The sequence below is a fragment of the Symsagittifera roscoffensis genome, chromosome 7, assembly GCF_963678635.1.
Source record: "Symsagittifera roscoffensis chromosome 7, txSymRosc1.1, whole genome shotgun sequence".
In the NCBI taxonomy this organism is placed as follows: Eukaryota; Metazoa; Xenacoelomorpha; order Acoela; family Convolutidae; genus Symsagittifera; species Symsagittifera roscoffensis.
The window spans coordinates 54,960,501-54,973,848 of record NC_087068.1 but is presented as its reverse complement, the minus strand read 5'-3'; the positions used below and the strand labels follow the sequence as shown (position 1 = coordinate 54,973,848).

The following is a 13,348-nucleotide window of genomic DNA, read 5'->3' as shown; positions in this document are numbered from 1 at the left end:
TCGACCTAAAAAAAAGGTCTTCAAAATTTTCGAAAACTTTTTTAAAATTCCGCCGCCCCCATCGAGAAAATCCTAGATCCGACCCTGTTCTCACCCCCTCCGCTCTCCCGAAAAAAAACTAATACCACCCCTTATTTCGATGCTTATTCGATAATAAACCACAAGAAATCATGCCGATTCCGAACTACAGTTTTTCTTTCAAAGTAATATGTTGCTACTTGCTAAAAAAAGGTCTCAGATCACCTGGTTTCTAGGGAAGAGCGGGGGGGGGTGGGAGAGGGGTTGGTTTCAAAAGAGTCGATTTTAATCACCTTGTGTCTCTGCCACCAAGAAGGAGAAGACATAGCAAACGATGAACATCTCCACAATGTAGGGATTCCTCTCCCTGTCGTAGTTCTTCCCACTCACACTGGGATCCTCTGCCGACGTCAGGAACAGCAGGACGATGAATGCAAAGTAGGATGCGCAGTGGTTGACATACTTGATGAACGGATTCTAATAGAACCACAAAAACAACATTAAGTTTATGGTGCAAAATGAACCCAAGTTGGAGACAGTTTTCGAAGTCAAAATGAAATGCAAATTCTGGAGAACAGCAGTCATGAGATTAAATTGAAGACCACTTGATTAGGAAAACGACTTTAGGAAGGGGGAGTTTGACCTACTCTTCGCCCATGGGGTCCACCTTTGATACTGTTTTAAGACTTCCATTTTAACAAAATAGGGCCACGATTTCGTCACAAAAGGGCTTCTGGGTCAAATTAGTGTCATTATTGTCAATATTTTGCCAAAACTTTTTCAAAATAGAGTCATTATGATATTTTTGGAGAGCTCGGAAAATCAATTTGGTCGACTTAAAAAAAAGGTCCACAAAACTTTTGAAAAATCCGATTCGTGTCAATTGAGCCAGTTTTAGTCTGGATTTGAAATATTCTACTTACCTTGAGTATAGTTCTCAGTTCTGGCACAAATGGACCCAGAGCAATGTAAGAGAGAGAAGTGAAGGGGAAGGCCAGAGCCAGTCCAAACACAATACACACTTTGTAGAATAATCCGCCTTGACGCCAGCCAGGTATACCTGAAAAACCCACATGGTCCAAAAAAAATTAACGTTTAAAAAGTTTAAATTTCATATCTTTAAAAATAATTCGGAGAAACAACAAAATCGAAAGCATCAAATTATAAAAAAGTTCAAAACAATAACATGCTATCAGAAAAAAGAGGGTGTTTTAAAACTTCTAACGAAAAAACCGTTAGCCTAAGAAGGAGTGTTTCAAATTAGAAATGTTAGAAAAAAACTCGGATATAACAGCACAATGTAGTGTAGATGTGACTGGCCTTTGTAGAATAGATGACTGAGGAGCTGTTGACAACTGGGATGCGCTACGAACTCCTTCTGTTCCAGATCTATCGCCATCCGCAACCTGCTCAAACTCATGCGCTCCTAACAAACGAACATTTTCTTGTATAGTTAATTCTTAAGCTATTTCGGCAAACTTAGGCAGCGTGTGCTCAAAAATGATAATAGGCAGGAGCGGATCTAGGATTTTCTCGAGGGTGGGGGGGGGGGGGGGGGGGGCATTGCGGATTTTCAAAAACCAAATCAAAAATTTTTTCGGCTTTGTTCTAATGTGGACCAAATTGATTCTCCGAGCTCTCCCAAAGCATCAAAAAGACCCTGTTTTAGTCAAGTTTTCTGGGCAGCAGGCGAATTTTTGAAAAAAAACAGGCCAAAATGAAAAAATTTGACCAAAAATCTCGCTTTTTTGACACGCACTCCCTCCTCAATAATTGGTATATATTGGCGCCGAAAGCGCCTTTTGGTTTTTTTTACGGTCGCCACCAAATATATCAAAATAATACAAAGGGGAACATTTTTTCAAATCAGTGTCGCTATTTCTGGACGGTGTGTAAAAAAGGATATGTATAAAAAAGGAGAAATCACTCGCATATTCGACATTCATAGTCAATTAGGCCAATTGGAAAACAACTTTGAAGAAAATTGACAAAAAAAAAACGAACAAAAAAGCTGTAAAAAAAATCAAAAAAACTTCACAAATTTTTTCATTTTTTTCTTCTTTGTTTCACAGAAATTTTTTGAACTTTTGAAGTTTTGATTCGCAAATGGCGATAAAAAATTTTAAAAAGAACCAACTCGAGTAAAGCTAAAAACCATTATAAATAAAGTATTGTAAATGGATTAAATTAAGCATAAGGAAAGCCCGATCGCTTGCTTTACTCGCTCAAATTTAAACGAAAAATCAAAAATTTCAAACTGGTTTTACTCAACACTGGGAGAGCTTTTTGGACAGTTCTAAGTCTTTCGAATCACAATTGAAAAGGCTTCAATATGATATATCACTCAACTCAGTCCGATGATCATTTGTGGTATATGATTTTGCTTGGAAAACCAAAAAAAACACACACACAAATGCAAAGTTCCTCCCGTTTTTCAAGGGTAGCAACAAAATATAATCACGACCTATAAATTGTCTTCACTACGCTCATGGTTTTCTAAAAAAAATGAAACAATTTTTGCCAATCAAGTTTTATCGATCTTTTCTTCGACGTTACGAGGCCAATTTTTCTTTAGGAATGTCTCACAGATTCGACAATCTATGACAGTGGAACTCTGAGGCAAGCTTTGAAACATGGTAAATTTTCTAAAGGAGGCCACTCATCGAACGCTTACAAATTCACAAACAATAACCTTGTAATCAAAATTTTACGTAGCTTGAAACCGCAACGAGCAAAAACTTCATAGAAAAGATCGAAACTTTGCGCAAGCATTTTAGGCTGCCTTATTTTTTTACCCATTTTTCTCTGAATTCCACAAAAAGCAGAATATTTTGGTTGCTGATTCCTTAAAAAGAAATAGTTCAGTCTTGTGGCAGGATCTTGTAAAAATTCAGTTGGACCTCGTAATGACTTTTTTTTAAAATCTTTTTGCAAAAGAAGTGCTAAATGGAGCTCTGAAAACTATTTTTCCTGGATTAAAACTAAGTTTTTCACGGTTTTCAGATATAGGTTTTTTGTCTTGTTTTAACACTTACACGCTCGAATTGGGACGGGGCAAACGAAATTTTAAACCGATTTATCTCGACAATAAAAAAGTATTTTTAGAAAATTTCTAGAGTTTTTCAAACCCGGACTGAAAAATTTTCAATATAATAGGTCACTGAGCCATATGATTTCTGTGGTACCTTGTTTTGCGTGAAAAAACGTAGAACAATTTCTTGAAATTGCTTAAACACACCTGCAGAAAAATGTCCTTCACATTTTAAGTTGTCGATCAATTTGAGTTTTTTGTCAAGTTTTTTGCATTATGTTCTAAAGATTGAGACCGTTGAAGCGACCTCGTAAGTGCCTACCGCAGTATCATGCGGTTTCGGAGCAATGATTTTTAAAATCAACACATTTTTTCCATCGTCTTGCATTCTTCTATCCATGCAAACGAGATGTCTTTGATTTGCATTTATGAATAAAAGTTTATGAGAAAGCAAACCTTTTTCTCGTCGACATCTGCTTCGCTGCCTCCGAATTCGGAAGTGGTGGACTCGGCCTCAAGCATGGTCAGCACCTCCTCAGGGTCGGTAGTGCGATTCAACACCAACTTCAACTCCTGCCAAAAGCATAAAAATAGTTCAGCCTAAGTTCAGATTAGAATAAGAATCGATCCACTCAGAGAAAAGTAGTCGACATTTTTTGCAGAGTTTAATAAATATTCAAGGGATCTAAGATTTTCTTGAGGGCGGGCCGATTTTTTTTAAAGAAATATATATAAGAAATACTTCAAATTTTACTTTAACATTGGATTGAAGTTATTTTTAAGCTGTATTTGCGAACAACTTTGAGACCTCCAGAGATCTTAAGCAGTTTTCTCTCTTTTTTGTCTGAAGTTTCCGGCAGTATTAAATGATCAAACGAGTCGGCAATAGCTGTTTTACTTATTTGTCTGACTGAAAAGGAATGTTGGTAGCACTTTGCTCGGGCAGATCTGTTGTGTACAAGTACAACATTACTAGAAAAAAAAAGTAAATAATGAGGTGCGAAACTTGGAAAAATATATAAGATGTATAATAAAGCAATCATATAAGTTTTTTCAGACAGGTACAAAGTTTTGGTACCAATTATAACCAAGTGACAAGTTAGAGAACGTTATAAGTAGTGAGAGAACGTTATAAGATCAAATGGCCCTTTTTCGAACGTTTTTTAGCGAGAAAATTTTCAACTTATATAATGGCACAATGCAATATATATGTATTCCTCCTAAAATCTTGCATGATTTGCATTCCAGCAATTGGACAGAATTTTGAACTCTTCTAAGCTATCTCTTCATAACCCCCGTTAAACTCTAGACATCGAGTTCATTCTGTTCCTTGCTCCCAAAGGCAGTAGTGGATTTGGGGAGAGAGGGGCGTCCGCCCCCCCCCTCCACCTCAAAGAATCGGCCCACTGCCGACCCAAAGGGTCGTCCCTTTGTACTATTTTGAGATATCCATTTTCGGCTGACTGACCTTAAAATACTAACTTTGAGGGGGGAGCGCGCGCCGAAAAAACGCAATTTTCTGTCGAAATTTTCCAAAAAGTGCCTAAAAACGCCTTTTTCTAGCTTTTTTTTTCAAAAATTTGCCTGTGGCGCAGAAAAATTGGTCAAATTAGGGTCTTTAGAATGGTTGGTTTGGGAGAGCTCAGAAAATCAATTTGGTCGAGCTAAAAAAAAATGTCGACAAAATTTTCAAATCCTCGAGAATTTCCTAGATCCGCGCCTGCCCAAATGCATAATTTTGGTCTACCTGAGATCCCCGAATCTGGTCGAGCAAGTCCACCGCCAACTTAGTGCACTGTTTGCTGAGGATGACGTAATCGTCCTTGAACTCGACCTCTGTGAAGCTGAGTTTCCGCAACTCGTAGCTGAGAGTGAATGCAGTCCAGATAGGGTCATCACTCGAGAGGATGATCAGACTCGGACTGGCCAGTGCCTGGAAATAATTAGAGACATTGGATCTCTCTAGCTATACCCCCCTCCATCGGGTACCTAGCAGCGAATATCCCCCAACCCCCCTATAAAGAAATAAATCTACTTTTTATAATCTACTTTTTTACCTATTTAAAAATGCGTACGTTTTTAGTTCGGGGTTAAATCCCAATAGTGTCGACAATAGGGCATCAATTATAATTAGTAGGTGACTTCTGTGGCCTGATATAATCTTTGTCTATTTGATTGATTATTTCCTGCCTTGAATGCGTTGATGCGTGACTGGGAGTGTCGCAGACTGTCGAATTTGGCACTCTCCGCGCACTCGTAACAGCCACACTTGATCGGATGCGGCTTCGCAATCGTCGCTCCGCGTTGCACTGAAATCACAGCAGGACACATTTTACAAGGAAGGATACATTTGACAAGGAAAGGTTGAATAAACTTTTCTTGTCAATAAACAGAGGATTATAAACATAGCTGATTGTTTTAATCGTTTTTCGAGCTGCATGTCAATGTTTTATAAAAAATTTGGTTACTGTATTTTTTTCAGAAGTTTTTATTCTAAGAACATGACGACGTAAATTTCAACAAGGATGTCCGGTTGTTGTGAAACTAGCAGAGAATGTCCCTGCTTTTTTCTTATTGTTCCCTTTTCTTTTTTTTAATTTTCAAATTTTTTGTACGCGTTTATATAGAAAACAATCTGAAGACAGCCTAAATTTTAAGAATATTAGATAAGCATAGTAAAATAGTCATAATGAATGGACAACATTTTTTGTTTTCAAAACGGCTTAAAACAATTTCAACTTTTCAGCAGATACTTTGCTTCCCGCACTGACAAAAATGGTTTCGGATCGATTTAAACTGATTTTAAATCGATTCTAAATCGATCCAAATCGATTAACAATGTACATTTTACGAAATTAAATGGATTTTAAATCAATTTAAATCAGTTTTTTTTTAAATTTTAAATCGATTTAAGTGTCTGAATCGATTTAATTTTATCGATATTTTGGTCTTTTCGTTTGGTCTTCTTTATGCTACAATACGCCATGGATGTAAAATGAAAAATGATAGGCAATGAATAAATGCAATAAAAATTCGAAACTGATAAATCTCGAATGAAAAAAGTTGATTTAAATCGATTTTAATCCGTTTTAATTCCCTTAAAAGTAAAAACTAATTCAGACTTAAAAAAATGCATTTAAATTGATTTAAAATCGATTTCGATCATCTTTTTTAGCTGGGATTTAAGATCCAAATCAATCTTCATCTTTTTCATTTAATCTTCGTACTTTTTTCATACTAAAATCGATCTAAATTTAATCAACGTACTTTTTCATACTAAAATCGATCCTAATCCATTTTTGCTAGTGCGGGTTGAATTCGTGATTTTTTTAATCATGAAAGGCTCAAAAAAACGTCTTTGAAAACTAATTTTCTGGAGTAAAATTAAGTTTTATGCGCTTATACGCAGTTTTACGGCTTATTTTTCTTCACAAAATCTGCTCGTTTGCATTTTTTCCCCCACTTGGACTAACAAGCAAGAAATTTTAAACTTTTACAATCACGACTGAAAGATTTTTAATATTATATATCACTCAATTTTTTCCTATGTTGCTTTTTGGTACCTGATTTTGCCTGAAAAAGGAAGACGAAAGAAAAACTAAAACACACCCAAAAGCAAAAGTTCCTCCTTATCTTCAATGCCCGGGTTGACCAAAAATGGTATCCATACAATTTTCATTTGTGTAAACATGCTACTCATAAACTTTTCATTCAATTCCAGTACAGATTGTGCATGAAAAGTTTATGGTAATTTACTTTTTTCATTTATTCCATCATAAACTTTAGGTGGTGTTCGTAACGAACCCAAGTGACAAAGATCTTCGGTTACTAGTAAAGATCTTGGTTATCTCAAAAGTACAGTCACCAAAAGTTTGACGGTCTTGCAATTTTAATGTTTTGGAATCGGAACGAATTGTCTGAGATTTGTCTTACACAAATGATATAATGAAAGTATCAAACTTTTACAATTTGGCAAAAATTTTCAAAGAATTATTTTTTTCAATTTCAGTTTTTAGTTATTCTTTGTGTATCCAAGAATACGTTATGCACATAAAAAATTAATATTTGAATGCAATTTTTTTAGTTTGGGTTCATTTTGCAAGAAAAAAGAATTTAAAAAATGGGTGCAGTTTCGAAGCTACGTAGAAAAATGTTTGCTGCCGTCATCAAAAAATATGCTAGTAGAATTTCCATTTATGAAAACTGCATGAAAAAGAATTTTTGACAAAAAACGTTTTATTTTTTATTTATGACGATACACCGACTTATATGCCAAAACTAGAATAAAGATGACTCCATTTTTAACAAAACATATGAAATTTGTATAAATAGAATTTTTTCTATGCTTAGTTTATGGAATTGTATGTTTATCAATTTCAGTCTATGATAGGAACAAAAATCACCAAAAAACGAATACATCATTTTCAAGAAATCTACTTTTCCAAATTGGACCGAAGTATAGTTCATTTTTTGTTGTTCCATGCTCAAAAATTTCTACAATTTTTAAGAGGAAGGTTGTGATGTTGGTATTTTATTCCAAAATTTTGCTGAAATTTGATAAAAGAATTTAGCTAGTTTTCAATCCTGACGTGATATTTATTACAAAACATCATTGCAGGTTATCACTGCCTCATAGTATTGGTAAGGAGCATTATGTTAAAGAAAACTAAAACCCACCTGAATACAAAGTTCTACTCCATTTTCAAATGGTCAGAACAAAAATACTTCTTTTGCAAGATTCAAACAATCATTTCCCCTCAAATCTAAATGACTTGCAAGTTTGAGCTAATGTCTGAAACTAACAAATGCCTTATATTGCTTTATATTTGCCCTACATTGCTCCAACTATTGTGAAAAACTTGCCTTAGATTGCTTTAACCGTTGCGAAAAATCAGCTCTTGTGGCTAACCGTTCAAAACGGTTGGCTCGAAAACACGTGTTATTGATTCAAATCTTAAGATGATTTCATTTCCGACTAGAATTAGTCTAGAATAAAAAAAATTGCTGACAAAAACCTGGATAAGGCACAAAACTTTTTAGGAAAAACTCTGATTCAAATGAATATTTCGTAGTAGCTTTTGTCCAAATTGTCGAACAAAATTTAAATTTTTCTCGTCAGAATTGAAACAATTATTAGGTGCAGCAGTAGAATTTATGAATATGTGGGAAAAATTGTAAATGTAAAATTAATTTACAAATGTGAATAAAACTCTGTTAAATAAAGAAAAATTTTCAGATTTGTAAGTTAGTTTTGAATTTACATTTATACTATGTTCTGCAGTTTATTTTAGGTATCTGATAGTTAGCAGTGAGCAAATTGCTATTTTGATCCTCAATTTTAGGGAAAACTGGCAGATTTGTGAAGTTTTCACAAAATTTGAATTTTGATTCAGCTTCCAGGATAGTTCAAATTTATCATAGTTGTTCGTGAGTAGTATCTGAACTACCCTTCTCACTTTATTTCCAGCAAAATGAATCATTAACAGACCAAACTGTGTATTTTGTAAAATGTAAACGGACTCCGCAACGGGCTAAAATAAGACTTTTTGCGGATTCCGCAAAATTGCTAATTTTCTTTGATCTTATTTGCTGTTTTGGATTCCACGGACAAATAATTACGACCTTGTCTTGCTCAAAATTGCTTCAAAAACGTTCAATTTTGCGAAATCCGCTTCAAAATTTGTGGAACTCGAAGCAGTTTGTAAAATCCATGAGCAAATAGTAGTAATGTGTTTTGTAAAGTTAAGCTGTCGTGAAATCCGCAAACTATTAGTGGATTCCGCAAATTGTAAGCGAAATCCTTAAAATGTAGAATCCATGAACAAATAGCAGTTTAGGGAATCCATGAACAAATATTTTTTACGTGTTTTGTGAAGTTAAGCTGTCGTGGAATCCGCAATTTTTTATTAGAATCCGCAAATTGTAAGCGGAATCCCCAAAATGTATTAAGCGGAACCCCCGCATTAATTTGCAGAATCCGCATTAATTTGCGGAATTCACTTACATTTGCGGAATCCGAAACCACTATCAATATTTCCTCGTTGCGGAATTCGCAACAAAACTAATGTGCGGACAAAATTTATGCTAGTTATTTTTACGCGGAATCAGGGAAACTTTGTGAGTGGAATCCACTTACATTTTCGAGCAAGTTTAGAGATTTTCGCTGAATTTCAGGAACATACAGACACAATATTGTGCGCCTATCCAGTGCACAATTTAGCCTCGTAATGATGGGGAGGCAGGTTTGTATTCGCTACTAATTTTCATGCAATTTTCTTCCAAAAGTTTAATTTGAATTTTTTGTAGTTGTCGATGAGGAAGATTTTTTAATTAATTTTTTTCTGCCTCTGAATTGGGATAACTTTATTTTGATCCCAAATTTAAGACTTGTTTGTTAAACTTACAGTAATCGAGGTATCTGGTAAAAGTTTTGGCGAACATGACGTTATTTCTGGCTAAATGGAAAATTTTTTTTTGAAAAAAAAGCTCTTTATTATGCTTTATTTCTGCAATGCACAGTGTTGTTTATGTAGCAGTTGATTTTGAAGAAGATTATTTTGGTTTATAATTTAATCAGAAAATTTGATTAACAATTCAGCTCACAGATTAGTTTGAGCATTCGTGCGCAGAAATTTTCTGGGGGGAGGGGGGCATATTTTCGAAAAAATATTCAGGTCGACCAATTTAATAGGTCGGTCAAAAATACGCTTAAAATGACGTTCTGAGCATTTTTTAAAAGAAAATTGACCAAAAAAATGGGTTTCTTTGGCGCGCGATCTCCCCTCAATCTTAAATATATTGGCGCCGAAGGCACCTTTTGAAAATTTTTGAGGCTGGGCAGCCAAACTGTGTGTCATTAAATGATACCAAAAGAAGGACCATTTGGAAAAAGTGTGTCACCAGAATTGGGGGGGGGGGTTTGGGGGAGAGGAGGAGGGCCGTCACCCCTTCCCTACCTCGGCACGCTACTCTGAGTTTGAATATCCTATAGTTGATATGAACAGGTTGTTATACACGCTTTTGTCCATATCAAAAGGAATATATATATTTTTAAATCTCATGTTTATGAATTGATTTTTTTCATCTCATATGTATGACTTGTTTTTCTTCAACTTAAACTTACAGAGCAGTTTGAGTATCTCGTAGTTGTTTGTGTGTGCCCCCAGAATGACAGGCGTGATGTCACTCGTGTAGTTGCTCTCTCTCGTCCTCTGTCCCGGCTGCAGTGCCATCATGCCCGCCGCCTCCCTCTTCCTGATCTTGGGCTGTCTGTAATTCAACAGCTTCTCAACCGCTAAAGTCACCTGCACAAAAGTTCAAAACATTCGGTTTTTTCTGTTCAAAGGCCCAAAAACTGATTTCTTTGCTATTCTAAAAGTTTGAGCCTGATGCTGCTAAAATCTGATTGGTTGAAATTATTTTCAGCGAGAATAAATTTGGATTTCAGATAAAAGTAGAAGCTGAAATAGCAGTTTTATCATTTTGGGCTGTATAAAAAAGACCCGACAATTTTTTTTTAAAGTTTAAGGACAGATTTAGACTTTAAAAGAGTTCAGGAGAAACAACCAGTGGGGTATGTAGAATTTTTTTTACTGAAGGGTCAACTTTTCTAGCAGTTTTTAATATTTACGTCAATTATTTAAAATTGTTTGCGTTCTGCCTAAACTCTAAATTGACCTTCTTATTTGGTAGAGTTTTCTGCTCGAATTTAGAAACTGCAATAAAAACCATAATAGAAAAAAGCAATCTGCCAATTTTGAGCCAATCTAGCAAGCAAATTTCAAAACTTAGGTGACCTTGAGACTTACCTTCCAACTGAAAAATTAGCTTTTGCGTGCAAAACTTGACGAAAAGAAATCATTTTTAATTAGTTTAGTCTGTTCAACTTTTTGCAGTTCTCGATAATTAACAAACGAGGAACGAGGTTAAAATTTTTATCAATAAATATCGATGAAATTAAAGATGTCAGTGCTACACAGAAACATCGACAGAAGTACAGTGCTGATTTAAATTATTCAGACAAAATGAATAAACTTGAAAATAAAAACGTGTTACTCTAAATCAGGTATGATTTACTCAAAATGTATGATGGCAAATTTTACTTAGAATTCTTGCAGAATATTTTATGGTAAAACTCAGATAGTAAAAATTAGGCCCAAAAATTTACTTCATAACGCATCTTTTTTGACGTTTTATGGCAAATCAAAAAATGCACCCGAATTACCAGATAAATGCAAACAACTCTATGTCAATGTAAGCCTTTCATGTATCCCAACAGAGCGAAGGCTTGATGAATTCTCTAAAACTTCGGGCAAAACATTTTAAAACTGTTTTCCAAGACAAAATTGTCTTTTTTTATAGTAGAAATGACACTTTTAACCTTTTTATGAAAAAGAAAACTTACAAATATCAGAAAATTATAACCTTCTGGATTTTTGTTGTGCTACATAAGAAGTTACTTCTGACTTAGTTGTGTCCTTAATTGACCCGCTAGCTTTTCCGCAGTTTTTGATTGAAAAAAAAACTTAAAAAAACGATCGGTTATGGAGTTTGAAATTTGGGACAGTATTATTTCTGCTTGGCACTGTAAAATTTGGGACCAAAAATGGGACCGTATAAAATATCAACCATAACAATTCTGTTAAAGTTTAATTTCCTAAATTTTATCTGAAGTCAACCAGTTTGAGAAGCACGCTTTATAAATAGAGTTTACTTCGTTTTTTTTAAAACCCGATAGTATAAGAACTCAAGAATTTTTGAGCCTAAATTGAAAGTGATTGCGATTCTACGGATGACACTTGATTTAGCATGATGGTATCATTGTATGAATAAAATCAAATTATTGGCTAAATTTTTTTCCGGTCAGCAAATCTGGACGATGATTGTTAATCTGGACGATGATTAACAAAACGTCTCATTTTGACAATGAAATTTAATTTTTAACTAAATACAGCTTCTAAAATATGTGTCAAAAAATTAATTAACTTAAGTATTTTATTTTTCTGCGTGGTACAGCACATACTGCAATACTGCATGTGCAGTAACGATTGTTGACCTCGCTGCACACTAACCTTGGGACTTATTTAGTTATCTGTAATTATATTCTTATTAACTTAGTCGCAAGGTCATTTTGGTGTTGAACATCGAACCGACTTCTTTCAGTTGTTATTGAGCTCTACGTACATAAGATACGGTAACATGAGCTGGTTCAAGGAACCGTTAAAAAAAGAAAAGAAAAAAACTTAGTTTCAAAGACTAAATTAACTCTTTGAACTAAACCTGTTTTCAACTGACTGTGCAGCATTAGTTACCTTACCACATGGCGCAGCCAGCAGGATTCATGGCACAAGATAACCGAACGGATATGGGCATCCCATTTTTCTGGACATCAATTAGTTCGGATCCAACATGGAACTTTCAAATTTGGTTGGACCAATTTATGCTAGCGATGACAGTGAAAGAAAATGTGAATCCTGAGATATTACTAGAAGATCCTAAAGAAGTTATTGATGAACTAATTCCTCGCCCAGAAACTCCGGGAACAAACGAAGATGCACAGGCAGTAGCGGACCGGGAAGCGACAGATAGAATAGCAAGAGACAAGGTAATACTCGAAAACCAAGAAAGAAGGGAACGCGGACCTAAAGTCAGACACAATGTGTTCTACAATGAGGTTCAGAAACGGCTTACGTCTCGTCTATTTCTGGCTCTACGCACGGATGGGAAAAAGAAATTCGTGGAGAAAAATCCACACACAGAAGAATCAAAACTTGAGTTTAGAGAAATGGTGAATTTGGTCAAAGTATCATTTGAAAAAACAAAAAGAATCACGTACGAGCGATATAGACTATTCACCAGAGCCCAAGAAACTGGAGAGGCGCTAGAATCGTTCCACGCGGCACTAACTGCACAGGCAGCTACGGCGTTTGAAAAATACAACACTACAAGATACCCTACCGCTCGAAACGTTTACGCCAGACGAAGTACTCAAACGAGCTATTAAATTTCAGCAGAGTAAGCAGAGTTCCAAAAATCAGTGACTGGAAACACAAGCGTGGGCCATTTTCCTGGGCCACAATTTAAAATAAAACAAGAACCCATAATGACAGTTGGGATTAGAAACACAAACTACAAAAGACCGAATAGGGATCAATCCAAAAAGAAAGGGAATGACAACAGAAACGCAAATTCTCGAACAGATCAGAAACCATGCACACGATGCGGCAGAACATTCGATGAATGTCACTTGAAAAATTGCCCAGCAATAGGGTTTACCTGCAAGAGCAAAAATAAACAAAA

General features: G+C 35.3%; 1 protein-coding gene across 1 annotated transcript in view; it reads right to left on the bottom strand.

The window, feature by feature from the left end:
* Window positions 1-13,348, bottom strand: part of LOC134851814 (short transient receptor potential channel 4-like) — a 29,702-nt gene that overhangs the window by 8,655 nt on the left and 7,699 nt on the right. The window contains exons 3-9 of the mRNA XM_063868063.1: window positions 10,173-10,353; window positions 5,240-5,358; window positions 4,797-4,982; window positions 3,506-3,622; window positions 1,339-1,444; window positions 942-1,078; window positions 312-495 (exon numbers count right to left, since the gene is read on the bottom strand). Coding sequence (XP_063724133.1) covers window positions 312-495; window positions 942-1,078; window positions 1,339-1,444; window positions 3,506-3,622; window positions 4,797-4,982; window positions 5,240-5,358; window positions 10,173-10,353 — 1,030 coding nt within the window. The remainder of the gene's footprint in view (window positions 1-311; window positions 496-941; window positions 1,079-1,338; window positions 1,445-3,505; window positions 3,623-4,796; window positions 4,983-5,239; window positions 5,359-10,172; window positions 10,354-13,348) is intronic.